The sequence below is a fragment of the Acanthochromis polyacanthus genome, chromosome 13 (genome assembly GCF_021347895.1).
Source record: "Acanthochromis polyacanthus isolate Apoly-LR-REF ecotype Palm Island chromosome 13, KAUST_Apoly_ChrSc, whole genome shotgun sequence".
Taxonomy (NCBI): domain Eukaryota; kingdom Metazoa; phylum Chordata; class Actinopteri; family Pomacentridae; genus Acanthochromis; species Acanthochromis polyacanthus.
In genome coordinates, this window is record NC_067125.1 from 33,490,008 (window position 1) to 33,517,298 (window position 27,291).

General features: G+C 39.9%; 1 protein-coding gene across 1 annotated transcript; it reads right to left on the reverse strand.

Moving 5' to 3' along the window:
- Window positions 1-4,565: 4,565 nt before the first annotated feature.
- Window positions 4,566-27,221, reverse strand: sytl2b (synaptotagmin-like 2b). Its single transcript, XM_022194129.2, has 20 exons — window positions 25,671-27,221; window positions 24,178-24,337; window positions 22,550-22,713; window positions 21,882-21,993; window positions 20,819-20,867; window positions 20,630-20,732; window positions 20,133-20,535; window positions 19,852-20,051; window positions 15,968-18,301; window positions 14,300-14,413; window positions 14,151-14,201; window positions 13,951-14,045; window positions 13,736-13,852; window positions 12,149-12,315; window positions 10,962-11,064; window positions 10,706-10,867; window positions 10,497-10,581; window positions 9,496-9,598; window positions 9,204-9,409; window positions 4,566-7,100 (listed from the first exon to the last, which is right to left on the reverse strand). The coding sequence occupies exons 2-20, from the start codon at window positions 24,276-24,278 to the stop codon at window positions 6,952-6,954; spliced, it is 4,818 nt and encodes a 1,605-aa protein (XP_022049821.2). The 5' UTR covers window positions 24,279-24,337; window positions 25,671-27,221; the 3' UTR covers window positions 4,566-6,951.
- Between the last annotated feature and the right edge of the window lie 70 nt (window positions 27,222-27,291).

Sequence of the window (27,291 nt, forward strand, 5' to 3'; positions counted from 1 at the left end):
AGGGGATGACCCTGCTTGACCTATAAATTCTGTGCAAATCCAGAGATGTTTCAGTACACTGAATATATGCAGCTCTACAAAGTAAAAGAGCATTTAAATTTGACATTAATAGCAATAAAAAACTGCTTGTTGTTGACTTGGTATTGTTTGCTTTTCTGTGGAAACACTACAAAGAGATGGGTTAATGTGCCATTTAAAGCTACCAATCTCACAGACAGATACAGAAAATATAGGAGTTATACTTTTTTGTTTAATTATCAACGGTCAAATGAAACCTCTGAAGCTGCAGATATCCTCAAAGAGGTGGTTTCACAAGACAGGGCGATGACCAGACTATTTCTCAGCCAGAATAGTGCTATTCTATCATGCAAGTCCTGGTAAAATACATTTTTTCCTAAATTATTTTGTGTTTTGCTTGTTGCACAAAAAATAAAAGCAATTTTACCAAATTCAAATAGAAGTATGTTATGTTAAAATAGCTTTGCAAGTCGATTTTTTATTTTATTTTTCTGTTTTGTTTTTATTTTTTCCTGGACAGAAGGCTGCTTTTTCAATGTTTGTAGTCTTTGTGCTAAGCTAAGCTAACTGATGTCTGCAGCTTCTTTTTAAACAGACAGATGTGAGAATAGCATCAATCCTCCCATCTCGTCCTGAGTGACACTGAATAAAAGGTCAAACAAATTCTTTAATTGCTGACAGACAGTACCTCAGCTTTCCACCTTTTTTATTAGAAGCTGAAGGTTCAACACACTGCGACAGGTTCAGATCCAATGCATGACACCTATTGTGACCTTTTAATAAGGTGAGTTGGATAATCATAACCACAATGTAGAACACTTTTCACTTACACTGACACTCAATTCCAAGCTCTTTTGTACTTCCTGCCCTTTGGCGAACCGCTCGTCTCTTTTTCACCCAAGATACCGGCTGCGTGTGACGCACAGACTGAGGTGGAGCTCAGCTGGTGATCACGAAAGACACACTTCTTCTTTGAGGCCTTCAGATTTGTGGAGCACAAAGGAAAACTTCACTTTCTCCGGAACTGCATGTTGCCACCAGATCACTCCAAACTCTTACCACTAAAGCACTGTCTTCTAATCTTTTTTTTTTCCAACAAAAAAATTGCTCAATTTGGTGGCACTTTGCTGATATTTCATTTCAACAGTTCGGCAAGTTCACATCTTCATGTTACCAAATGTGGACACAAATAGAGAAATATAAGCTTAATTTGCCAACGTTAAATACAGTTGAGATGCTAAATCCTGTTATTTCCTGACATTTTTCCTTTGTAGATCAGCAATAGACAGATCATTTTGACTGATACAGACATACTCTAGATAAACAGTGCAGGGTTTCCTTCGCCTGTTCTTGTTTTGAAGAGAACTATGCATCTCTCTTGGGTCAGCAGAAGGGAAAGGCACAGACTGCAGTTACATCCTCATGGGAAAACTGAGCACTGGTGTGCCTTTCAGATCTTAAAAGTATCATCCGATCAGTCTCAAAAATCAGAACAGCAGAAAACAATGCAAATATAAAAGGAACAAAAAAAAAAAGTAAAACAAAGAATGGTGTCAGAAAATTAGATTTTTCTCAATGAAATAATAATATAGTTGTTTTTTGATTTTTTTTTAAAGTGTAAACCTTAAATGTAATTGGTTAACTAACATTACTTTTGGTATTTCCTTGTAATCTTTCAGCCATCTAACTTGGTTTTTGACCTCCAGAAACTGCATTGAAAGTGTTGTGTTCCTATCTTTGTGTATTTGTATGCCTGGGCTGAGGTATGAAGACAGGCAAAAAAACTGTCTGATCTCACTGATTACTTACACAATCATGTTTTTTGTTGTTGTTGTTGTTGGGTTGGTTTTTGTTGCTGTCGTTATAAGAGACTGTTCAAAAATGACTGGGAAGGCAATGGCAGTTCTAACCTTATGGTTTACTTGCTTCCTAAATAAAGAAAGTCCCTACCCCAAAAAATACAGTACTAGTGAAAATTTTAAACCTACCTCACTCAATGGTGTACATTGATTTAAATTATTTTCTACATTGTAGATGGATACGGAAGGCATCAAACCTATGAAACAACACACATGGAAGTATGTAGTAAATTAAAAAGTGTTGGACAAACTATAATATGTTTTCTCTTTTAGACTAGATTCTTTAAAGTAGCCCCCTTTTGCTTAGATGACAGCTTTGCATTCTCTCAGTCAGTTTCATGAGGTGGTCTCCTGGAGTAGTTTTAAATTAAACAGATGTGCCTTGTCAAGGGTTTACTACATTCACACTAAGACAACATAAAGTACCTTCAGCCCCCTGCCATCAGCTATAAAGTATTTCCCCAGTAGTGTACAGAGTTTCTCCTGGTTCTGAATAGGCCTTAAGGACAAGACAGTAGAGGTCATGAGTCTGTATGACTAGATGTTTGAAAAAAAATCCTATGCATTTTTGTGCTACTTCTGACATTTTATGAATCAAAATATCTATTATGATTGAGTAAATAAACAACAAAACTGTTTTTAAAGAAAAACGTCTTTGGCAGAGAAGCCAAAAATTCCTTTCTGCAGGAAAAACCCTGGTATGTCTGAGACATACTGAGGCAGGTCATGTGGCTAACAGGTAAAACAATTATACTGCAGAAAATAAGATTAGCTGTTCTGTTTGGTAAACGCAGCAATGTTGTCAGCAGTTACCTTAGCTCACTATGTGCATGGGTTTTCCACAAAAATGATGAAAAAACATCTCATTTAACATGCAGTGGTATTCAGCTATGTAGCAGCATTTATACACTGTATTGCCAAAAGTATTCACTCACCTGTCTTGACTCGCATATGAATGTAACAACAAGTAAGTGTCATCCCATTTCTCATCCATAGGGTTCAATATGACGTCGGTCCACCCTTTGCAGCTATAACAGCTTCAACTCTTCTGGGAAGGCTGTCCACGAGGTTTAGGAGTGTCTCTATAGGAATTTGTGAGGTCACACACTGATGTTGGTTGAGAATCCCTGTCTCTCAGTCTCTGCTCTAATTCATCCCAAAGGTGTTCTATCGAGTTGAGGTCAGGACTCTGTGCAGGCCAGTCAAGTTCATCCACACCAGACTCTGTCATTCATGTCTTTGTGGACCTTTGCTTTGTGCTCTGGTGCACAGTCATGTTGGAAGAGGAAGGAGCCAGCTCCAAACTGTTCCCACAAAGTTGGGAGCATGGATTTGTCCAAAATGTCTTGGTATGCTGAAGCATTCAGAGTTCCTTTCACTGGAACTAAGGGGCCAAGCCCAGCTCCTGAAAAACAAGCCCATACCATAATCCCCCCTCCACCAAACTTTACACTTGGCACAATGCAGTCGGACAAGTATCGTTCTCCTGGCAACCGTCAAACCCAGACTGGTTCATCAGATTTCCAGATGGAGAAGTGTGATTGGTAACTCCAGAGAACTTGTCTCCACTGCTCTGGAGTTCAGTGGCGGCGTGCTTTACATCACTGCATCCCACGCTTTGCATTGCACTTGGTGGTGTATGGCTTGGATGCAGCTGCTCGGCCATGGAAACCCATTCCATGAAGCTCTCTGCTGAAGCACTGTTCTTGAGCTAATCTGAAGGCCACATGAAGTTTAAAGGTCTGTAGCGTTTGACTCTGCAGAAAGTTGGCCACCTCTTGGCACTACGCACCTCAGCATCCGCTGACCCCGCTCCGTCAGTTTACGTGGCCTACCATTTGGTGGCTGAGTTGCTGTCGTTCCCACACACTTTCACTTTGTTATAATACAGCAGACAGTTCACTGCGGAATATTTTGGAGCGAGGAAATATCACGACTGGATTTGTTGCACAGGTTCCATGCTGGAATTCACTGAGCTCCTGAGAGTGACCCATTCTTTCACTAACGTTTGTAAAAGCAGTCTGCATGCCGAGGTGCTTGATTTTATACACCTGTGGCCATGGAAGTGATTGGAACACCTGATTCTGATTATTTGGATGGGTGAGCCAACACTTTTCGAAATATAGTTTATGTGTCCAATTTTGAGATATCTATGCTGCAACACCAAAAAGGAGCTGGCATTCGCTAAAGATGCTTTAAAAATGCATACAGTTCCAAACATAATGTCCTGCTTACTCATGAAAGTTCACCAACATTTTTCTAAGCAGTTTTGTTATTTAGTGCTTAAGAAATTATTGATTTTCCGGAGTATTTGTGGAGAAAATGTATACATCAAGAACATTTTAAAATGACATCAATTGAACTTGTACTTCAAATAAAAAGCTTCTACAAGTAACAGTCTTCTTCTCATTATACAGTGTTACTCATATACCACACTGATCTGATGATCCAAATGACAGATAAATGGATCGCCATATTGATTGTGGTTCATCCTGAGAGGAACACGGATGTATGAATCAAAATGTACAGCAATTCATTCAATTGTCAACGCAAACAAGGATTCATTGTCTTAAAACCATAAATGTCTATCAAACATCCAAATAGATTAGATATTTTTACAGAGTAATAGAATATCCAGGAACATTTATCATTATTTCCAAAAGATAAAAAAAATTCAGACTTGGGAAATTATTCTGCATTAAGTTTCTTTAATTCATCTTTGGGTTAATACAATTCAGAGCAGCAGTTGAATTTGCTGTCCAATTCATTTAGATTTATAACAATACTGTCAAAATTCGTGTTAGTCAAAGGAACCATGGTTTCAGAAGATTCAGCTGCTTAAATGAAGACTATAGTGACGGTTTGAAGTGATGTATCATAAAGTATATACTTTAAAGGTACTTTTCCTAAAGGTACAGTGCAATTGAAAATACATTGCACAGGTCCTTTGCATTGTTTGGCAAGAACAGGTCAAAGTTAAGTAACTTAAGGGAGATCTGCATCAAATGAGGCATCTCTGTCACCCAGGTCATAAGTCCAAATTCTCAAAGTAGAAGGAAACCAAACTTCTTATTTTGGTTCTTGAAGACGTTTCACTTCACATCCAAGAGACTTCTTCAGTTCTGTCTGATGGATGTGGAGTCCCAGATGTGTACTGTCATCCCCAACTTAAACAGCTGTTAGTGTGCAAAGGTGTGAATGGTTGGGAAACTTCAGATTAGTGCTAACTTCAAATTTTAATTTTGTAATGCCCTTTTATTGTTTTTTATTACGACCTATTCTCCTATGTTTTATTGCATGTTTCACTGTCATGTTTCCTTTGTGTACTTTTTGCAATGTGCTTTTATTGTGACTTATTGTTTTATGTATCGCTGTTATGTTTTTTCTTTTTACCTTTGGACTGCGAAGGTAAATTAGCATTGCTGCTATAATCTGGCATATTTACGCCCATTGCTGTATGAATAGGCGTTCATAAATGCGCACTGTCCGTGCCAAATAAATACAAAAAATTAATGGTGGGGAAACTTTCTGGTGAGAGCTTCAGACTGCATTCTAAGTATCTGATAAGTAGTCCAGGAGATCATCTCTTTCATTTATATATGGCTGCTCCAGTCAAACATAAATGCTTTCTATATGTATATCTTTGTCCAAAATGTGGAAAAAGCTGTTTTTAACTGCTGGGTCTTATCCTGAGGAGCTGCTCTGCTGTTAATGCGCTTACGGAGGTGTTGTTTAATCTCTCTTGTGTCTAGGTCTGTACACTCTTTGCAGAACTGGACTGCACAAGTGACATTGCTCAGCTTGTGTTTGTGTGCTTTAACTTCAGGGTGAACCAGAATTTGTATAAAAACATCGCTGGGTCTGAAGAGCAGTGAAACTCTTCTCAGTCTAAGACACCAGTTATCAGGTACTTACAATGCAGTCTTGAAACCTCTTCCCAGACATTTTAACCACCATTAACATCCTTAATCATTCCTGAACATGATAGCCAGTTTCAGATATATTTTTAGATATACACCTCCCGTCAAAAGTTTTAGGACACTGTTTCATTCAAATAAAGTAGAACCTGTCCTACAGCTTTTGACAGGGGGTGTATTTCATCATATGGATGTGATCAGGGCAGGACTCTGATCATACATGTAAAGTTTCAGGCAGATTGGAGCATGTTCAGGGCATTTACACAGCATTTGAAATTTCATGGCGAAGGATCAAAATTCCAGAGGCCGCCATGGACATACCTTTTGACTTTGGAAAAAGATTTTAATAACTTTGGTTCATTATGGCCTCCTGTATGTACTGGCCGAATTTGAGGTGAATTGGAGTTTCTCCCTAGGAAAAAGTGAAAAATGGGTAAAATTTGACATTCAACGCAAAATAGCTCACTTCCTGTTGGGTTTGGAATGTGGCAGTCACTGACTTTTTTCTTCAGCCTGATGTGCTGCATATGTGTACCAAATTTGGTAGATACACCCCCTGTCAAAAGTTGTAGGACAGGTTCTTTATTTGAATGAGAAAGTGTCCTAAAACTTTTGACAGGGGTTGTACTTCTGACAGTGGAATCTGGGACTCGCCGTCAGTCAGTTCGAACTTAGAAGCATCTTGGATGAGAGATGAAACATCTCCAAGAACCAATAAAAAAGAAGTCCAGTTGCCTTGTAATGAAGTTCTTTGGATCTCATTGGGCCAAAGTTCATTTTATCCCCTCCTATAAAGTTTTCTAACATTCTGTCTGAATCTCTACACAACTCACTTTAAAGAGAGGCTTTTGTTTCTAATTTTATCACACTTTTCTTTAAAAACCTGAGGAGCTTCAGTTGGCATCCTGAAGTGTTGACAATGCCAGCCGTTAGAAAATTGCTTGGTTAGACGTCACTGTAGTTGTCTCTATTGCTGATTCCAACCTTTCTCTCCAGTGCCTTCACTTTATTTTCACCTGACTTTTGAAGTTCTTCCTGACTGAGTTTCAATCAAGGCAGTGAATCCTTATAAAAATTAATTTACATAGTTTATACCTGCAAAATATATCTAGTATATATATAAATATATAGTCTTGTATATGTTTGGTATAGCCTATTTATCTAAAAGTGTTTCTTGCAGAGTTCAGGATCCTCAGTGGAAGAACATCCTCCACCCATTCAGTTGGAGAAGCCATCATTCGCTCCCACAGAGCCACCTCATAAGGACTGGAGTCCATCCAGTCCACCACCGCTCCATAACTTCTACCTACAGAGAGACACGAACACAAGCACTGAAAACATGTCTATTCATAGGCAGCCTGTGTTTCACAAAACCCTTAGTTTCAACGTGAAACTCAGTTCAAACTTTAAAATGTTCAGCAACTTAAAAACATTACTGCAAATGCTTTTCCCTTTCATAGCTTTTGTGTGTTTTATAATATTCACGCTGTATATATCAGAAGTCAGCTCTTTCTTTTAGAACATACTTTGATCCAGAAACGTTATTCAAAACTTAAATAGGTCACAGCTTCTTTGAACATAATCAGCATAGTTTCAGGTTTCTGCCTTTTATCCACTTTGTTTTGTGAAATTACATTCTGCACAGTTTTCAGACTATAAAGGCCGTGCATGGGGCCAAAGAGAGAGAGTGCTGAAATTAATAAATGCAGTTATTTTACACGCTTATCATACATTACAAGTTGGAACTCTGTGCCTTTCACTCATTATGTAAACATCATTATGAACGACAGAGCTTGTGTTCTCATTCACTGCTTCTGCTAAAATCTTTCTGCACAAGTTGTTGCAGTATTTTAATATTATGCACAAATATGACATGTCAGCAAGTTCAGTCACTTCTGTTGCAATTTCAGGTGTAAAAAACTAAGTGATAAGATTCTGTCCTTTTAAGTAATGTTTGTCTACGTAAGAGGTGTCACTGCATTTATCCTGACAGTTGCACAGCCAGTCGAAGTGCTGCAGTTTGAGTAATTAGATTTCCCCTCAGTGTGATTGATTAAGGTTCATAACACATAAGCTAACACTCCCCATTATCTACAGTCCCAGCCAACTTCAGTCATTTTCCTGCTTTCTATCCTCGTGTTTCTTGTTTGCCTTCTTTGAAAACAAACCAACTTGACTGCTGGTCAATACAGAGAAACTCTCAGGCAATGTTCATGTAAAAAATGTCCAACATTCCCCAGTTCCACCTTCTAAATTGTGATGCTGCTGCTGTTATTTTTGTCTTACATAACAGTAAACTCGATATTGTTGGAATCCAGATTCCATGGCTGCACAAAATCAGCAATTTGAACAAGCACAAGACAAATGGGCAACTTCCTAACTAGATTTGTGATCTTTAAAATCACTTTAGTGACTTTCCCCCAAAAAGGACAGCAGCAAGTGATTTTTTGTGCAGATTCTTCTCGACTGAAGAGAGGTGCCATCATGTCCCAATGGATGTGGTCTTCTTTTGGTCTTCTCTGTTAATAATCGAGAAGCAAATATGAGCACCGAATGACCAGTCAAGGATCATCGTACTTTACCTGGGAAACCCTTCTGATATCTTTTGGTATTGCCATGTTTTGACGTGACTCTTCTTCTCACTCATGACAATGCAAACACAGTGGCTTCTAGCAAATTTGCAAGCAGGATTTTGGCACTGAAAATACTTGGCAACACTGCAAAGATGCTGCTTTGGGACACTGGACATGTTGATGAGAATTAGTAGAGAAATACATCAGAATATCAACCCAAGTAATGGCATCTAAAGCTGTTAAACTGTGAACTGATACCTGCACTATTTTTTGATTTGAAGATCTGATAAGGGGCTGCACCGTGGAGTAGTGGTTAGCACTTTCATCTTGCAGCAAGAAGATCCCCGGTTCAAATCCCGGGGTGGGCCTGGGATCTTTCTGCATGGAGTTTGCATGTTCTCCCTGTGCATGTGTGGGTTTTCTCCGGGTACTCCGGCTTCCTCCCACAGTCCAAAAATATGGTTACTCTAAATTGCCCGTAGGTGTGAATGTGAGTGTGATTGTTTGTCTGTATATGTAGCCCTGCGACAGACTGGTGACCTGTCCAGGGTGTCCCCTGCCTTCACCAGAGTCAGCTGGGATAGGCTCCAGCACCCTCCGCGACCCTAGTGAGGATAAAGCGGTGTATGGAGGATGGATGGATGGATGGAACATCTGATAAACTAATTAGGTGTCAAAGTTCTCACCAATTCTGCTTCTCAATTGTTTCATTTCACAGCAGTTGCACCTGATTATCTTCTGTTGTTCAGCTTCTATACTAACCCATGCAATGCTGCAGTTAAGATCTGTGATCAGTTTGCATGCTTTGGCCTGACATGAACTCCTTGCACTGGTACCTGTTCCACCACCGAGCCTCAGGCCTCCCAGCAGGTTGCTGGCGAGTCTGTCTCGGTCCCAGACTGTGAGCTCCACACAAGCCTCGGTAAGATCGGCCTCTGTGATGCCGTCATACACCATCGTATGGTTAAACACCGGATCTACTGTCCTCCGCAGCACACGAGTCTTCTGCCGACTTTTCCTGCTCGTGTCTGGCAGCACAAAGCTTAAAATGACAGGACAAAGAAAACATGTTGGCTGGCTCGAGCAGTAAACTGATGCTTTTCCATGAGATGAACGAATTGTTCGTACCACTTAACATATGGGTCGATGGTGGCTCTGATCAGAGGCAGGTTCTTGCATTCTTTTACCCAAATGTGAATCTCTCCGGTGTTGGGACCATCTTTAGCTATACCTATAAAAAAAAAAAAAAATGACACACCGAATGTTCAGGAGCTGGCAAAACTCAAGAACTACACAACTTGATTGAATTAGACCCGAATCTGACCTTCTAACATCTAATTTATCACAGAAAAAGATACTATAATACATAACTGTGTGATTTTTTTGGTGTGTGAAAACAGCCTCTGAAGTTAAGAAAGTGAGCTCAAAAATGAACCAAACTGCAGCATGAGAGCACTTTGGCTGTTTTAATACTGCATTCAGGCATGATTATTAGCTGAGTTTAGTAGCATTAGTGGAGATGCAGTGTTTCAGTAGGCTTAGTAGACCTTTTAATCACATATTTCACCACTTATCAGAACCAGAAACTGAACCAGAATCATTGGATTTTCAGTTTTTCAGTGACCAGTGAACTACTCATCTGTAACATGTGGTTCCAACTGATAACTTACCCCAATCTAAGCTCATCTAAATTGTGAATTTCATCAAAATAATTTCTCATAGTCACATTTAAAATTCTCCAAAGTCAATTAATTTGCATTTTAACATGTAAACAAGCAAACAAACAAACAAACTGGCCAAAACTGGAAAGGTTTGTCAACATCAAAAATCTGTATTTACAAAAAATTTCAATCTATTTTATGTTTGATTGTTTTGACCATAAAATTAAACTATATTTTGATGTATTTAAATCAGCAAAAAGTCTCATATCGCCCATATCTTAATGTATGAAGTTGTGATTTCATTCATTATTTTGATTTCAGTGCAAATAATCACTGGACAAACAAACATGTGGCAAAACAGTACAGCAGGTAATACTCTAAGATTAAGTTGATATTCCTGGAAAAACGAGTTACAAATTGACAAGAAAGCTGCAAATGATATCATAACCCCTTTTTTTTTTGGTAAACCTTCACTGTGGGTGATTTGTGGCAGGAACCGTATAGCGAGTCTCATCTCTCCTCGGCCATTTGATGGTGCTACAGTCGGTGTGTTCTGAAACAGAGGAGGACATGTGTACATGATACAACCAGCTCTAACAGATGTACCGCACTTATTTGATGAGAAAATAACTCCAGCGTATAAAGTAGCCTTTGTGTGTGTGTGTGTTTCTCATTACCCTCGGTTTCAGAGCCAAGTAATTCATCTGGGTGTGGTCGAAGTCCCACTTAGAGAGCTCCACGTCCACCTCACCCAGGAAGCTGTTCCTGCCAAAGGTGTCATGATGCCAAACGGAGAGAATGAGCGTCTGGGTCCTGAGATACTCCATGCGAACTCGATACTATCAGGACAAGAGAGCAAGATGCTTTTGTGTTCTTTTTTTACACAACTTCTACAGTGTGGGAAATTGTCTGCGTTGGCAGAATGTTGCTTACTCTGAGGATCTCGTTGAACGTCGGATTAAGCGTTTTCTTTTTCACAGATGTTTTCCTCTTTCCAAGGTTAGCTTTGTCAGGAACCAGGTAGCTTTTGACATACCTGAAACAGAAAAAAACCAAACATCTGGTTCGTGGCCAAGAATCTATTTTCTAACTCACTTGCCAACAACTGGTAAATTAAAACACATTTTCCTGTGATATCGAGTTTACACAGTGAAGACAAAGGCAGTGGTTCTGGTCTGTAAGAAACATAAAAAAAACCATAACCAAACACCATGAAGCAAATATGTAACTACTTCAAACTGGTCTTTAATAACTTTTGATCTATTTGTAAATGTTAGAAATCAGCAGCAGTTGTATAAATCTTTCAACTTTACCTTAAATCCTTTCTCTTCAGCCTGGGTTTTGATTAATTATATTAGCATCTCTCGCTTTATGTTTTCATTTATTTTCTACATTTTTGTATCACTGCATTTTATTCTATTTCTCTGTGTTTTTAATCCTTTTTATTACGATTACAATCTAGTCTTTATTGTTTTATTATTATTTATGCTTTTCCTTTTAATCTAATTTTGCATATTTGTTATGAATTTCACGGTTTGACATTTTAGTAATTTTTTTTATTTATTCCATTTTAATCTTCCCACTCATTTTTCCTTATTATTATCCCTTCAGTCATCTGTGACACAATTTGGACCAAACTAAGCAGCGTAAAAGGAGCTATACAGAAAAACTGTACTGATTAGTAGTGATTGATTCCTCATTCACACATTTTAGCTTCAATCATTCTAGAGTTTTTTTTATACTATCCGCATTGCACATTGTAACACGTGGTCAGATTGCATTATGACACACAACTCATATCAGGTCAGATCAGATACTACAGCATTCTCCTGTTTTACCATTATACACTGGTTTTCATCCCAGTTTCAACAAACCTCACATATAATACTTGGTAAACTCTCACAGAAGCCAGCTTATCTCAGTTTGTGAGCAGGTGTTTCCACAGCTTCAGTTATCTTGATAAATGAGCTAAAACAACGTAAGGATGACTTAATGCTGAAATTAAAGTGAAAATCAACACAGACGCATTTCGGTGGCTGTTTTTATGGCCTGAAGGCGCCACATCATCTTTCAGGTACGACCCTGTCAGCTGATAACCAAACACCGGGCGCAGGACTCACGGATCAGAGCGGCCTCTCTTCGGGTCGACTGCAGCCAAGTCTCGACACTCGGCCACAAAGATGTGAAACTCTCTGAGCCTCTGGATGTAGTTGATGGAGAACTGGATGCTTCCCTGAACCTCCACGTTCCCAAAGTCGCTGTACATGGTCATCACACTCCCACTCAGCTGAGAGCAAACACACACACATCAGTGGGAAACATTTTATGTTAGAAATGACATAATACTATGATAATGCACACATACGCTGAGCTGTCAGTGGTCGAGTTTCTTTGTTGGCAACAATGTGTAGACTAAAGAAAGAAAATAATTCTAGTTCTGCTACATCAATTTTCATCCTGTTTGTCACTTGTGTATCTGACAGTGTTATAGGAGGGCAATGATAAACTTATGGAATACGGGTTAATGATTATGATTGACTAACTGGTCCATACAAAAAGTTTCAGGAAGTCGCTGTGCTCTGACCTTTAACCCTCTGAACCATAAAACCTGGTTTGAAAGGGATACTGCCTTTATGAATAACCAAACTTTTACTATTTATCAGAGTCAGAAACTGTATAAAGAGAAAGAATCCCTGGGCTTCTAATTTTCTGACGGTCCTTGAACTACTCAGCTGTGACATCTGTAGATTGAACCAAATGTAAGCTAATATAAGTCGTGATATTTAATGAAAATTCTGCAATTCTACAATTTCATTTAGCAGACGCTTTTGTCCAAAGCGACGTACAACACAAGCAAGAATTCAGACATTAGGAAAAACCTGTAGTAAGTGCAAAAAGTGCTTCAAGTGCGATTGGTCAAAGGTGTTTGACCAAAAATTCCTTTAAACACAAAATCTACTAACTCAAATCTACTAGCTCAAAATTGTCTACATGTTATTTGTATTTTTACAATGTTGACCATAAAATGACACTATATTTTACTGTATTTCAATAAAAAAATAGTTTCTTTTTTCTTTATTGAATAAAAAAAATATATAAACTATTGAAAAATGGTGAATATTTTTATTAACTGTACAGATTCTTCCTGTTTGGGTAGTCCAAGATGATGATAATAATAACAATGATAATAATAATAATAATATATGAAGTAACATGTTAATTGTAAAACAATACAAAAAAGGCCAAAACTGTACATAATGCCCACATCAGAAATTAGTATTTTTAGAAACAGTAAATTTTTCCTTTACAATGTGTGACTGTAAAATTGCTCTGTTTTACTGTATCCAAATTAGCTAAAAAAAATAATAATTGTAGCAGTGTTTGTAATTATTGTCATTGGTATTACAGTGTCTGAATATCCCACCCTGATTCCAGAATTTTTTTATTTTTTTTTACATTTTTAAAATATATTTTCCATGTAGACTAATACAGGTACTGTTAAGAATTTGGATGTTAGAATGCTGCAGCGTATTAGCAGTTCTGGGATGGGGTTTTATTAATGCACATGCTTTAACGGATCAAATCATCTGCTGTGAGAAACATCTATTTCTTGTTAAAGCTAACAAGCAGTGACGTTTAATCAAGCTGCATCTAAACGGGAAACATGCTCATGCATAAGCGACTCATCCTGCTGCGTGTGAACATACAGACGACACAGAGGCCAAGCCAAAGGAGCTGGTGAGGTTAGTCATTGAGCTGCCCATCATTTGCCTTCTTCGGCGGTAAGTGTCCTCATAAATGGTGTCAGAGTCTCCGTCAGTATCCTAAAAAACACAGACAGCAGGTGCAGGAAGCTCTGTGGACAGGAAGCAGAGCAGAGTTTGTCCTCATGGACTAAAAAAACGAGAAGGAGACGCTTTACCTCCTTCTGTAAGAACAAAGGAACCGATTTGCTCATCTTCTTCAGGTGGTCTGGGTCCGAATACAAGGACGAGGAGGGCGACGGGATGGTGGAAGCTGAAGAGAGATTAAATGGGAGGCAGGGAGATAGAAAAATCTTGACCATTCTGCTAAAATGTTTGCAAAAATATCTATAATGAAAAGGATTCGACGGTTCTTTACCATCACTTATGCGTCTGAGGTCAGGAGTTGGGTCTTGTCTTCTTTCTTGTCCTGTGAGAAGGAGAAAAAAGAAACAACTGTTATCTAAAATCATTTGTATATTTGTACATATTCAAAAATTTCGACTGAACAGTCAAAGACAAGCTCACGTGGTGATAGTGAAGCGGTGATGTCCTCCATGCTTTTAGCCAGATTTTTGGGCCGCGTTTCTGCTCGCCATAATGCTTTCCTTACAGGATTCTGGTCATCAACGTCATTTTCACCTGTATTATGAAGGAAAATGTTGAGCATTTGTTGGTTTATGGACAGGTTTTCAAAGGTTTTGACATTAATATTAAACAGCTAAGATGTTTAACCCTTGTGCTGTCCTGAGGGTCAAATTAAGCCGTTTTAAAATCTGAAAAACAGTGAAAACTTCTGATGCCCACATTTTTCAACAATACGGGAAATTTTTGGACATTTTTCGACAAGAAAAAAATAAATGTTAAAAATGTTTCTAAACAACATTTACAAAAAAAATCAACCAAAATCCAGCGATTTTGGTAGATTTTTTTTGTGTGAATGTTCTTAACGAAAATATTAGAAGTTTTACTGATATATCTGTAATCACTTCAGATATTTTTAGGATTTTTTTGAAGATTTTTCACCAATTTTTTTGAAAATATTTATAGGAATTTTCTTGTCAAATTTTGGGATTTTTTTTAACAATAAATCTTTTAAAGAATTATTGGAATTTTCTTCCTGAAGGTTTGTCATCAAACATGCAGTTCAGTAAACTTTTACATACATTTGAGTAACACTAGATTCAGCTTCAGATGTTGAACCAGCTGTGAAAGAAAATTCTCGGTTGGTGAAACTATTCAGTGTAGTTTCAGTAAACTTAGAACTGTAAATTGTTCAGCCCACAAACCAAACATGGGCAGCTGACCACAGGCTCACACACTGTTTACAGAGATTTGCTTCTGCCAACACTGATAACCGACACGGACACGATATCAAGGATCTGCTGGATCCGACCAAGCTGACGATAAACTGTCTGTGAGTCTGCAAACAGCAGCAGCAGCGACTAGTACATAAAAGATGTTGAAAACTAGTTAATTTCCAAGATATTATGTATATATGACATGCTGTCTAAATATTAAGAGTAAAATGCACCATGTAGAAAATCTATATGCTCCTTTATTCTTGACTTTGAAATGTTTTGTCAGATTTATATACAAACTTAATGAAACAGGCTTAAAGACTGTAAAGATTGACGAGTTATTGGTTTTTCTGCAAGAATTCAAAGTTTCTCTTTTGCTTAAATACATTTCTACTTCTGCTACTTGCATGAAATCCTGTTTTGTTTAAGACATGTACTTATGTATGTTTAGTTTGTTGTTCTAACAATTGTCTTTCTCGCCAAAACCTTGCTTAATAAATCTGGTTGCTTTTTCGCAGGATTCATGTTTTGTGTTAGTGTGCAGTATTCGTCTGTTCAAATGTTTTTTGTTACTTTTTCTACTTTTTAATGCATTTTAACTTGGAAATTTTGTGTTTTGTATCACAAATATCTTTATTTACACTGAAAAAACTACACAGATTATCTTTATTATCTTTAAAAGTACCAAAAATCTACTTTAGCTCACTTTATGCTCTTCAAGGCATAAAGACGTTACTCACTAAAGATTGAAGAACTCAGGTTTAGGTATTAGTTGATTTATGTAACACGAAGAGCATGCTAGCATGTACTAAAGTGCATTTTAGAGAGAAGTTCTTGCTTTAAATTACTGTAAAAAAAATCTCTTGTATACTGTAATAATAAATCTGGAGCTCACGATTTGAGCTGTTCCTGGAGGTGGACCAGGTTTCTGATGTGCTGCTCAGAGACGACTCCTGTCCGGCGTCCGAGCTGCTGTAATTGGCCCACAGGGGGCGCTGGCTCATCTTGTTGGCCTTCCTGCCATAACGCTCCTCGGAGCTAACTGGGGTACTGGCTTTTACTGGTCCACTCATGTCAACCTCAAACCCAGATTTGCCGTCTGAGCCTTCGTCCTTCAGGGTCGGGGTGAGTGACGCGTGGACGGCGGTGTCATCGGTCATCCCCAGGTAATGGCGATAATCTCTGGGAACAAACGCTCGAGCACGCGGAGTCAAAGTCTCGGCGCCGTCTGATGATCTTCTCGATCCTTTGTCAGAGTTCTGCCTCGGCTTCCTGCTCTGGGAGTGAAATGGGCTGACATCCGCTCTCTGATCTTTGTCATCTGCGACACTCAAAGCGAACATGCTCGTGGCACGACGCAAAGAGTTGCCACGACTGCTGGAGCTGCTGAAGCTGTCTTTTCTGCCTTTTGGAGGACGTATTTCTTTGCTGCTCTGTAGCTTTGAGAACTCTCTGTTGGACTCCTTTGAGCTCCTCCTCGACTGCCTCTGCTGGCCCGGTTCAACTGACATGTAATTATGCAGGTTGTTTTTGCTGTCGCTCACTGCTCTCGACCCCGACCCCGTCTGTCTGTCGTGAGGCGACTTTGATCGATTCTGAGGAGGCGGAGATGATTTCTTGGCAGCTGGTCTGGTTTTCTCGACAGCGGAGGATAGGCGGTAAACGTCTGGGTCGCCACTCTTCAGCTCCGGAGATGAAAGCTGGGCATTTAGCGACTCTTTTCTTTTGGGGCTCTTGAGCTTGTCAAAGGGAAACGATTCCTTAGAGTCGGACGTGGCTTCATCCCAGAAGTCACGCAGGGTGTTAAACTGTCTCCGACTCGTGCCAAGACTTGGGGACAGCCTCTCCAATCGCTGATTTAAAGGGAGGATAGTGAAATTTGGATGATTTCTGTAAGCGTCTTCCTCATCGCTACCTGATTCGTTTCCAAGTGACGTCAGATCGAACTCTGATTTTGTGAATCTTTTGTTCAGTCTTGCCTGATTCGCTCCACGTGCGACTTTCTCATCTCCGAGAGGTTTAGGTTTGCTGGTGTAGAACATCGGCTTGTTTCTCTCCTTCTCCCAGAAAGCCTTGAGCTGCTGGATCCTCTCTGCTGTATTTTCTTGATGCTGATATCCTCTCTTATTGAATGCATCTTCTTTTCTCCTAGGAGGTGTACTTTGATCCTCATTGTCCCTCCTCTTTATGTCTTCACTTGAATCTTTGCCTCTGACTTGGCCTTCACTCCCACCTTGTTTAAACTCCACATTCTGGCTGTTTCTGGACAAACGAAGCTTCTCTGTTTGGAAATCCACATCAATCCGAGACACAGGAACAGTTTTTGACATGCTCTCTTGCAGGATTTCTTCTCTTGATTCCGATTCCAGATTTGGTTCAACTAAAGAGATGCTCTCAGACTCCGGATCGACGACTGTCCTTGCAGATTGATTGAATCTGGTTAATAAAATCTCATTATCAGACTCTTGGGGACTGGACATCAGCTTTAGATAATCTGAGCTATATTCTGAGTCATTATTGTTCCTTTTTGATGATTTAAGATTGCTAACTTGCTGGTGGAAGTGAAGATTGTCAACCACGTCCGTCTGCGGACTGATCACCAGCTGATGCTCTCTTTCATCACTTTGATTCGAGGTGTAATCATCGTAAATTTCCTTTTCACTGTATATTCCAGGAGCACTGGGCACATCGGACTGTTTCTCTGCTAAGAGTTGAGCTGGTTTTTGTCCTTTGTTGCCAATAAGTATTTTAGGGCCCGTGCTGCTTTTCTCCCACAATGACTTCAGATGAGAGATATTAGGTGTTTGACTTTCATCAACATTATCTTTTACATCCTGTGAGTGAATTCTTCTTCTAATATCAACCTCCTCTTGTGTTTCCATCAGTTTTTTGCTGCTTCCCCTGTCTGTTGCTCTTAACTTTTTATCCTCACTGCTCTGTCTTTGCAAATGACTCCTCCTTGCTGTTTTTCTGTCAGCCCCGGCGTCTTCACCTCTTGATTTACTGACTTCCGCATGTTTGTTTGAGCTCTTTGGAGCATCTTCAGTATCTAGCCAATCACCGCTGTCCATACTGCGACTGAACCAGTCCAGCACCTTATTAATGGAGTCCTCCTCGTCACCGGTGGGACTGGTGGCCTGGGTGGATAATTTAAAGATGTGCGCCTGGTTTGACCTCTGAGTTTGTTGATCAATGAAGCAGAGGTCATAAGATGTGGGAGGATCTTGGTCTGGAAAGAAAGGAACAGAAATTAAATACTTAGAAAGAAACTACTTGCAAAAAACTGCAGCAAAAATTTCATAAATCAAAAAAAGTTCCTGTTTTGAAGTTTTTCCTAACTGAAAACTAGTGAGATGAATTAGGTTGACTTCTTATTTAGCAGCGTTGCCAGAGGAATGTCAGTGTTTGTGCCTGGACTGTTTGGTATCACATTTTTCAATCATTCATGTTGGCTTTGGTACCTCTTTAGTTTTAAGACCAAATACCTTCAGACTTTCCCACTGTCCTCAACTGTACCTTGGGTTAGGAAAGAACTTGCAAATGACAGAAATTAAAACTGATTAGCACGCTGAACATTAAACTTTCTACAGGTTCATTCTGCTTCAATTCACTGAATGCTCCACACTCAACCATCTTCAAGTTAAAAATCCTGAAAGAAGGCGGGGTCAAGTCGAGCACCAATGTATAGATCAATGTTTGAAGTGCCATAACTTGAAAAATGTTGTGGCTAGAGTCCTGAAATTTTGCAGGTTCATTGATGTGTACATGTGATTTTCATTGGTACAACCCTGCTTTGATAGAATAATACAAGCCAATCACATGATGGTGTAAATTTGGTCAAACAATTTCGATGTTTCTGTCTACTCAGAGGCCAGTCAGAGGTGTAGTTTATGAGAAAAAAAATGTGTGATACATGAAGCCACTCCAATTCTGGTCCCAACTGGAGAAGTTAAATATATTTGTTACTGGACAAAGAGAAAAATCATGCTTCCCCAACTCATAGTACGTCAAATAACTTTATGATAGAGCACAGTTCCAAACATGGTGTCACCCATGTGCTTCGCCAGACACAAGGTGACATTTTATGAGACCACAGTTTGCCTAAATGATTATATGCTGTCGGTGCCCCATTGGGCGATATGTGTCTGGCTTTACATGAGTGGTTGTAGTTTTTTTTTCAAAACTAACCCAATTTAAAATGTATTTTCAACCTTCTTTTAACAGTAAGTCAAGGCCAATTTATTTCAGCTTTATTCGACAAGAATTTCCCCAAAAAGACTCTTTCATGTCGAAGTAAAAACAGATTTCTACAAAATAATGTCTTTGAATTAAAAATATATCAAGTTGGATGATTTACTATGACAGCCACAATAGAAAACAGACTGGTCTCACTTTAAATTTGCTCGATAAACAAGTGTTGCTGGAGTGAAAGAATAAAGATAAATTAAACGTTTCCTGCTTCTTCTCTATTTTTTTCTTCTTCTTGTGAAAAACTGCTAACTTGGGGGCCCTGTAGCTCAACTGGTTGAGCAGGTGACCCAAAAACAGGGGCTATAGTCCCTGATACAGCAGTCATGGGTTTGAGTCTGACCCATAGCCATTTGCTGCATGTCCTTCCCCTACTCTTCTATCCACTTTCAAAGTGTAATAAAGGCCAAAAACTTTAAAACTTTCATCTTCAAATGAAACTATCTCAGATGATGGAGAAGATGCCAGAAATGTTACAAACCAGTGGCTTAGCACGAAATATTTATTATTGTGTCGTATTAGTGAACTTACCCACAGTGCTTTGGGGCAGACTCAGCTCCTCCTGCCTCACTGTTGTTCCCACACTGCTGTTATATTGTTGGTCCTGGGTGTTGCTGGTATTCTGGGTGACAAGGTGTAAAACCGGATGATCTCTTTGGGTCTGATCGTCCTGTTCTTCTCTCGTATGCAGCATTTGTCTCTCAGTGGACACGTCACTCCTGGAGGGCTGTCTGAAATTCAACAGGCCGTGAGTTGCAGTGGAAAGCTGAGGGAGTTTAATTAAGCATTTTGGGTGGAAGGCATCCACTAACCTTGCTATAAAAGGTGGTTTTCTTTCTCTCTCCATATTTGAATTCGAGGAAACCTGAGGAATGTCACTCAGCAGCTGCAGGGAATTTTCCTCAGCAGACTGAGACTCCTGATTAGAAACTGCACCTTTCTGAGACATTTCTTCTTGGCTCTTCGGGCAGGACTGGCTCGAGCTGCCGCTGGATCCCCGCTGGAGGCTCTGTCTTGGGGCAGGAACAATCCCAGCTGACCCCACCTGAGCGTCTGACCCCACACCGTTGCTTTCTGTTTGATTGCGCCTTGAGAGGAACGTCCTCTTCTTTGGCACCGGCCTGAAACCTACAGAGGATCCCTCTGATGTGACGGAGCCGCCTGAAGTCTGGCTGGTTTCACCGGGCGGCTGGCTTTTCAGTGGAGAGATGGGCTCTGATGGGAACACAGAGGAAAGATAAGAGTGTCACTTTGCCATTTCCTTCTTCACAGCTTTAGAAATGTGTCTGGTCTTAATCTCAGCTCAAACCTCTCTCTGGAGACTCTTTGTCCTGAATGATTGAAAAGTCATGGTTATATTCAGGAGGCTCAAAAATATTGAGGGAAGGACGGTTAAAAGGGTTTTGCCTTGACTGAAAGGAAAAAGAACAGAAAACATGATTTACATTACAGTAGCTACAATATGACTTCCTGTCTGCTTGGTAACACACATGCCTACCGTTCTCGTGGAGCGAAAAGCTGAAATTCGATTCTCTTTCTCTGCATCACTGAGAAGAAAAAGACACTTGTCTGGTTAGTGAATTTAAAAAGGTGAGTTTAAAACAAACACACGCACTATAAATGACATTTTAGCATGGTGTGTCTGCTGCGGAACATCCCAGCTTCTCTTTTTTTCTCAACTGTATACTGTCCTGTGCATGACTGAGGCCTGTTCATTCAGACATAATGATGTACAGGAGAAAGATGTCCACCCACCCCACCAACCGAAATATCAAAGGAACTCCAAATGTGTGAGAAAGCAGGAGGGGTTTTGTTGCTCAAAAAAGAATGAAATCTAATTATATGAGTGCATTTAAAGCACACGTGATGCAATAATCCAATTAAAAAATTCACAGCAACTCGAGCGCTGTCACAACGCAAATACCTGAGAGGGTTTTACAGCCTTTTGCACAAAACCACAAAGCTCAGCCAAGTCAAATATTGACTGTCATACAATAGACGTGTGTCAACTGTGGCCCCTTTGCTCTGTTCAGGGCACCCTCACTGGACTACACTGTAAAAAAAAATCATGCAAGTATTCAAGGTGTTGTTGAAATGAAGAATAAAAAAGTCAGAATCTCAGCAGAGGCAGGCAGAATGAACAAGTTCTGAGTTGTTGTGTTTGTAAAATAACCACAACAACTCACTACTTCCTGCTCAGAGTAATTCTACTGAGCTCTGTTGAGTTTTCCTTAAACCATCGATCTGTTTTTCTTGCAGTGTTGTGAACTGTCTGCTGGGCAATGAAACAGCCACATTCCCAGTCAGCACCACCTATGTTTACACAGGCTGAGTCACAAGACAACGCAGACTGTACACACTCACACACACTTATGCCGATAGAGTGACCAAAGAGAGAGATTATTCTGATTAATCATTTCGAATGATTACCTCACATCCTTTGACCTCATTGTAAATTTAAGAAACATCCACACAGTCACTGTACAGTTTCTCCAAACTGACTGAATTGTGATGAGGACTTGAAGCATAGAAATTAAGGTGAATGAGAAGGGATGTTATACTTGATCTCCGGTGGCTGTAGTCCTTCCCAACATCTGGCAGGTTTCACTGGAGCAACAAGTTCTGAGCCTCGACTGCTGAGCGTCTTGGATTTGTCAAGTCTGAGAGATCCATCTGCAACAAGAAGAAGTCTGTGAACAACCTCACCGTGCAGATGACAAATAAAGTCTGATAAAAACCAGATTACTTAGACTTTTGTCAGACGTTTTAGTGGATTCCTGGCCTCATTTTTGACCTCAGGGCGCTGATTCAGTCTATCCCAGTGACTAAAGCATCTAAATGTGATGTGTCAAAAGTGAAGAATATGATTTTAATCCAATACAGCTTTTGATCAAATTTGGTAAATATGTTCTTTCAAGGTCGTCTTGGTGTCTGTTCTATTTGTGGCCTGTAAATGGGAAACAAAGTGGCTCCACACAACATGATTCCAGCATATCTTGAGAGAAAAAGGGGAAAGTAAGCAAGTGGGATCATAAATTTGCCAGAACATTTCATCAATTTGGGCAGATGTTGGATCATGAAACTACTACTCTGAAGACAAGCTGTTCCTCGATAGAAAGTAAAAAAAACAACAACATGCTAAAGTGCTGAGGTCACAAATGAAGCTGGATTCTTTCTTTAGCCACAAAATGTGCATTCAATTAGACACAACAGTCCAGAATAAACGCACCGAAACCAATCGCTTTCCCCTGCTTCATGGAGGCCAGAATGATCTCCGAGCCGTGGATCTTGTCCTGGTGTCGGCGGGACTTGGCCTCATAAAACCACTCTCCCGTCATGTACTTGAGGTTGGTGTCTGACTGCGTTTCGCTGTTCAGTATTTCCTCCAGTTTCCTGTTGGAGAAAAACACAAAAGAGACATGTGCAAATGCTCAAGTCAAGAGGTTTTTCTTGTACAGTCATTTATAGCTCTTTTGTGCAGCATGTTAATCCTGGCTGAGTGGCATGTCTCGCTGAATGGCTGCAGAGACACAAAAAGAACAAAAGCAAGACAATACTCGCTTTAGGCTGCACTGAATGGAAAACCTGACACCGTTTTAATTCAGTTTAAGCAGCACTAATCTCCAAATATGAGATGCAACATAAAGCCAGGAGCAAACAAAGGAAAGAGAAAGCACCTGAAGGAAATGGAGGCAGTTTTGTTTAATGTTTAGGCAGCTGGTTTTTATACTTCTTGCATGATATTTTTTGGTAACAACTCGAAAGTTTTGCTTTTGCTGGCATTTTAATCACACCATAAATGTGCTACTTTCATATCATATCAGCTGCACGCGACAGATCTGAGGGAAAGAATTTGGCAAAAACATTTTCATCAAGTCGAAATTGAATCAAAGAGGGAACAAACTAATACTCCAACTCATCTTCTCTCTGGACAGAGAAACACAGCAGTCATGTGAAAAAAGGGTAGCAAATTATTACAGGCTGTTGGCTTAATCCTTTTACGCTGGGCTGCTGGAGACACAGCGAGCATTCAGCCTCCCGCTGATGAAAAAGTCAGCCGGCCAATTCCATTAAAAACACAATGAAAGGTCATTGTTTCACAGCATTTTTGACTTTTGAAAGTCATTTTCAAACCTGACACATTTAGGCTTTATTTGTCAGTTTGCATACAATGCTGCAAGTTTTGTTTCAGAGGATTTCAGAGAAGAATAAAGCTTCTTGTTTGTCTTCAAAAGCCTTAAACATACACAGTGAGGGATGTCTGGCCCTCCCAAAACCACAATATGGAGCCACAAAACAGCAGATATTAATTTTAAGGTGCAAGATGTCACATATTTCTTTCATTTTAAGCTAAACGGAGGCATGTCAGGATTCGTGTTTCCCAAATTAAAACATTTGCCCATCAGGCTCGACACAGCTGATGTGTCCCTCATCGCTGAGGCCTTTAAGGGTTTCTATTCTCGTCCATCAGACCAGCATGATCCTCTCCCATGTGTGGACTTCAACTTGGCTGTAATCTAATTGCTCATCTCACATTGAGGTTTCTCAGCAGTGGAGGCAAAGACTGTATCTGCCAAAGTTGTTATTGCATTATACCATTATGGGCAGACAAGTATTATTTGGACCCTCCGACAAACAACTCCTCTCAGAAGGAACTTGGGAGCGCTTATTGAATCGATGAAATGACATTAGCTCAGTGACACGACATTAACTTAAATGTTTCGGCTCATGTAAAACAACTCGAGTAGGAAAGAGCTCCACAGCAGAAGAAGACAGAAAAGAATCACTTCGGGTTGTCTGAATATGATTTTTTTTTTTTTTTTTTGCGTGATCAGTGATGGAGACTTGGGTTTCTACCTGATTCTCTCCTCCTCGGCCTTCTTCAGCTCGGCGTCCCTCTTCAGCACCGTCATTATCATCCCCTGCTCCTCCTCTGTCAGGTGGCTCAGGTCGATCATGGTTCCTCTTCCTGCTTCTCTCAGGTGTAGAAACTCTCAACAAACGATGGGTCTGTTCACTGTCAGACAATCACACGGCAACAAAGCTCAATGGAAGCCCACAAAGATAAGTCCCTCTCCAAGAAAGTGCTGAAGACACATCAACAGTTACTTGAAAGTCACTCACTAACTGTTATTTTGTGAGTTGTTTCTGAAATAAACGACCAACACCCCGGCATGCAATTCTTCAACCACTGAACTACACGGACTTCCATTAAACAGGCCTCTGGTTGAGACTGATGACTGCACCTACTAGAAACCTCTGCAGTACTTGAGGCAATTAAAATAACGCCAGCAAATAAGGTGTGATTGCAAAGTGAGATCTACTGTTTCTGGAGTTGTTCTGCACACTGGTGGAAAGTACCTTACTCATTTCACCACATTAACTGACTCTTAAATTTGCTATTTAGATTGCAAAAGATTTACATAGAAAGCAAATGATAAAACTGATAAAAGTCCACTTTATTAAAGATCAAACCAGCAATTCATCTACGGCTTTATAGCTTGTGACACTTAACACACCCTAAAAAAGGGCCCATGTTCTCACTTTATAAAAGTGGTACAATTGTCCTGTTCATCAACAAATTTTAGGACTAGAGAAAAGCTTTAAATAAAAACCACACACTTTTGTGTGTTGTCAATTGTCTCACAATCACACAGACTTTCCATGTGATCCCAAGAAGGGGTCAGACCCTCAGATTGAAAATTACTGACCACCATTACTGAGTACAGCAGTAAAATGTGCCATACACAGTAATTCACCTATTAATAATGTCATATATGGTAATAAATCACTCACAGGAGGCATAATGTTCCGTTTATGCTTCTTCACTTTTAATAGTATTATAATTACAAGACTTTCACTTGTAATAAAGTATTTTTACATGTTTTCATCAGTACTTCTACATAAATAAAGGCTTTAGGTATCTTTACCACCACCACTTCTGCAGTGTTAGATGTTTAAATATGTCCATTTTACTACTTTGTGTGGAGAAGAAGCTGTTAACACCACAGTTAAGCTACACAAACTTTGCCTTTGTTGTACATGACAGTAAACTGATACCACAGTTGATCCTGCACTGCTGTGAAGCTGCTGATTGTTCAGAGATAAAAGTGGGGGGGAAAAAACTTCAGGATGCAGAAGTCTGTTTAGCAAAGTAAAATCATTTTAGGTTCTTTGAAGAATGTAAAGTTGAATTTTGCCTCAAACAAAGCAAATCTGACTTTAATATAAGAACAGGAGTGACAGAAGTTTACCTTGAATGCTCTCAGACTCCTTCCTTTCTTCTCACCTCAAACCCAACAACAAACTAAATTGCCTTGAGGTGTTACTTACTTGTCGTATTTGCCTACCTTACTGTGCGCCTGCAGGGTTGTCACAAACCGCTCCTGCAATTCCCATCTTGGTGTGGTGGTGAAATAAAAGGCTCAGAGAGTTTGTAGGTCCTCCACAGGTCTGCTGCGGCTGCTGGATGCGCTGGAGTCTCCGGACAGGAGCGCAGGAGGAGGCGGATCGGTGTGTAAAGATGGGGAGGATCTGATGCAGAGGGAAGAAGGATGAGGAGGCAGCACTGCAGGTGGTGTTTTTAAAAAAATATATATTTATTGGTCTGTTGTTCCTTCTTTTAATTCCGGCTGCTTCGTGAGGAATTGGAATCTTTCTCAAACTGATGAAAAATTCAGACATGGGCGTTGATCCGTCTACGCTGTAATGGCAGGAAGCGTCCAGCAGGTGTCCCCAGATCACACAGGTTGATGTGATGTTTGACGAAAGGGTGTGAGCTTCCCCACAGGCAAGCATTTCATTTCATGTCCATCTGTTCTGCGCTTCATTTCAACATTCAGGCAATAAATGAAGGTAAATATTCCCCCTGTGACCCTGATGTGACTTTGGGACTTCCTGACCACATCCACAGTTTCAACACCTCACTCCTTCCTGGTTTTAGGCTTAGAAAGAGAAGAAATAAAAACAGGTGGAAAACAGACTGTGACAGAAGCTGGAAAACATCCTTCCTGGGATGTTCTGCTGACCTACTTGTAAAGTCCATGTGGAATGCTTCTCCTCCAGATTCTTGTTTTGGGAGGTGTTCATCTTCGTGAATAATCCATGAAATATGCTGATGATTTTAATTGTGTAAAACACATTTTAGCTTGTAACTGCTTAAAACAAGATCTACGTTGCCTAGAAAAAGTATTCACCCACCTTAAGCGTTTCACCCTTTTGTGTTTTATGCATGACGCTTCCATGAGGATTAGACAAATCTTAACTCGTACAAGCCTAACCCTTATTAAAAACTAAAGGTATTTAGACTTTCCTCTAAATGTTTCCAGTGTTGTTTTCTTAGTCCCTGTCCAGTCATTGATAAAAGCCCCCACATCTTGTTCACGCGCTGCAGCTCAAGCCCACCAGCTCACCTTTACAAAAATGACAAAAGTACTCTGCACAACACAATAACAAGCTGTACTACAGAAATACACCCATCGCCCCTTTCAAACCAGAAACTAAACAATAAACAAAACACAGACAGTGTCAGTTCCTTATGTTTGGTGCTTATTAATCTGACTCACTGGATGTAGCTTGTTCGTATAAATTGGCCGAAGATTTTGTGCAGTTTTCTACTCTCTCTGCTGTCTAAATGCTGCCGTTTTCAAAATCACCTTAACTGTAAGAAAAGGACATCAACAGCCTCAATCAGTTTCAAGTTTTGCCAAAGATCTGAATCGTGCATTAAGGGAGCCCTGCTGGGTGTTTTTAGTGAAGTGGCCATTTAAATGAGCGTTCATCTCCCTGTGTGCAAATATTTCACAAAAACAAGTCACCTGTCACTATTTTGAGGGGAGACCGTCACTGCATCCTGGGCTTGGATGGGTGTGATTAGTTTAAATACAAACAAATCTTTTTTCCCCCCCACTAACAGCAGCATGACAATGAACTGCAGTCCGTGGAAATCCTGTCTGCCATTTCTGCTCATGA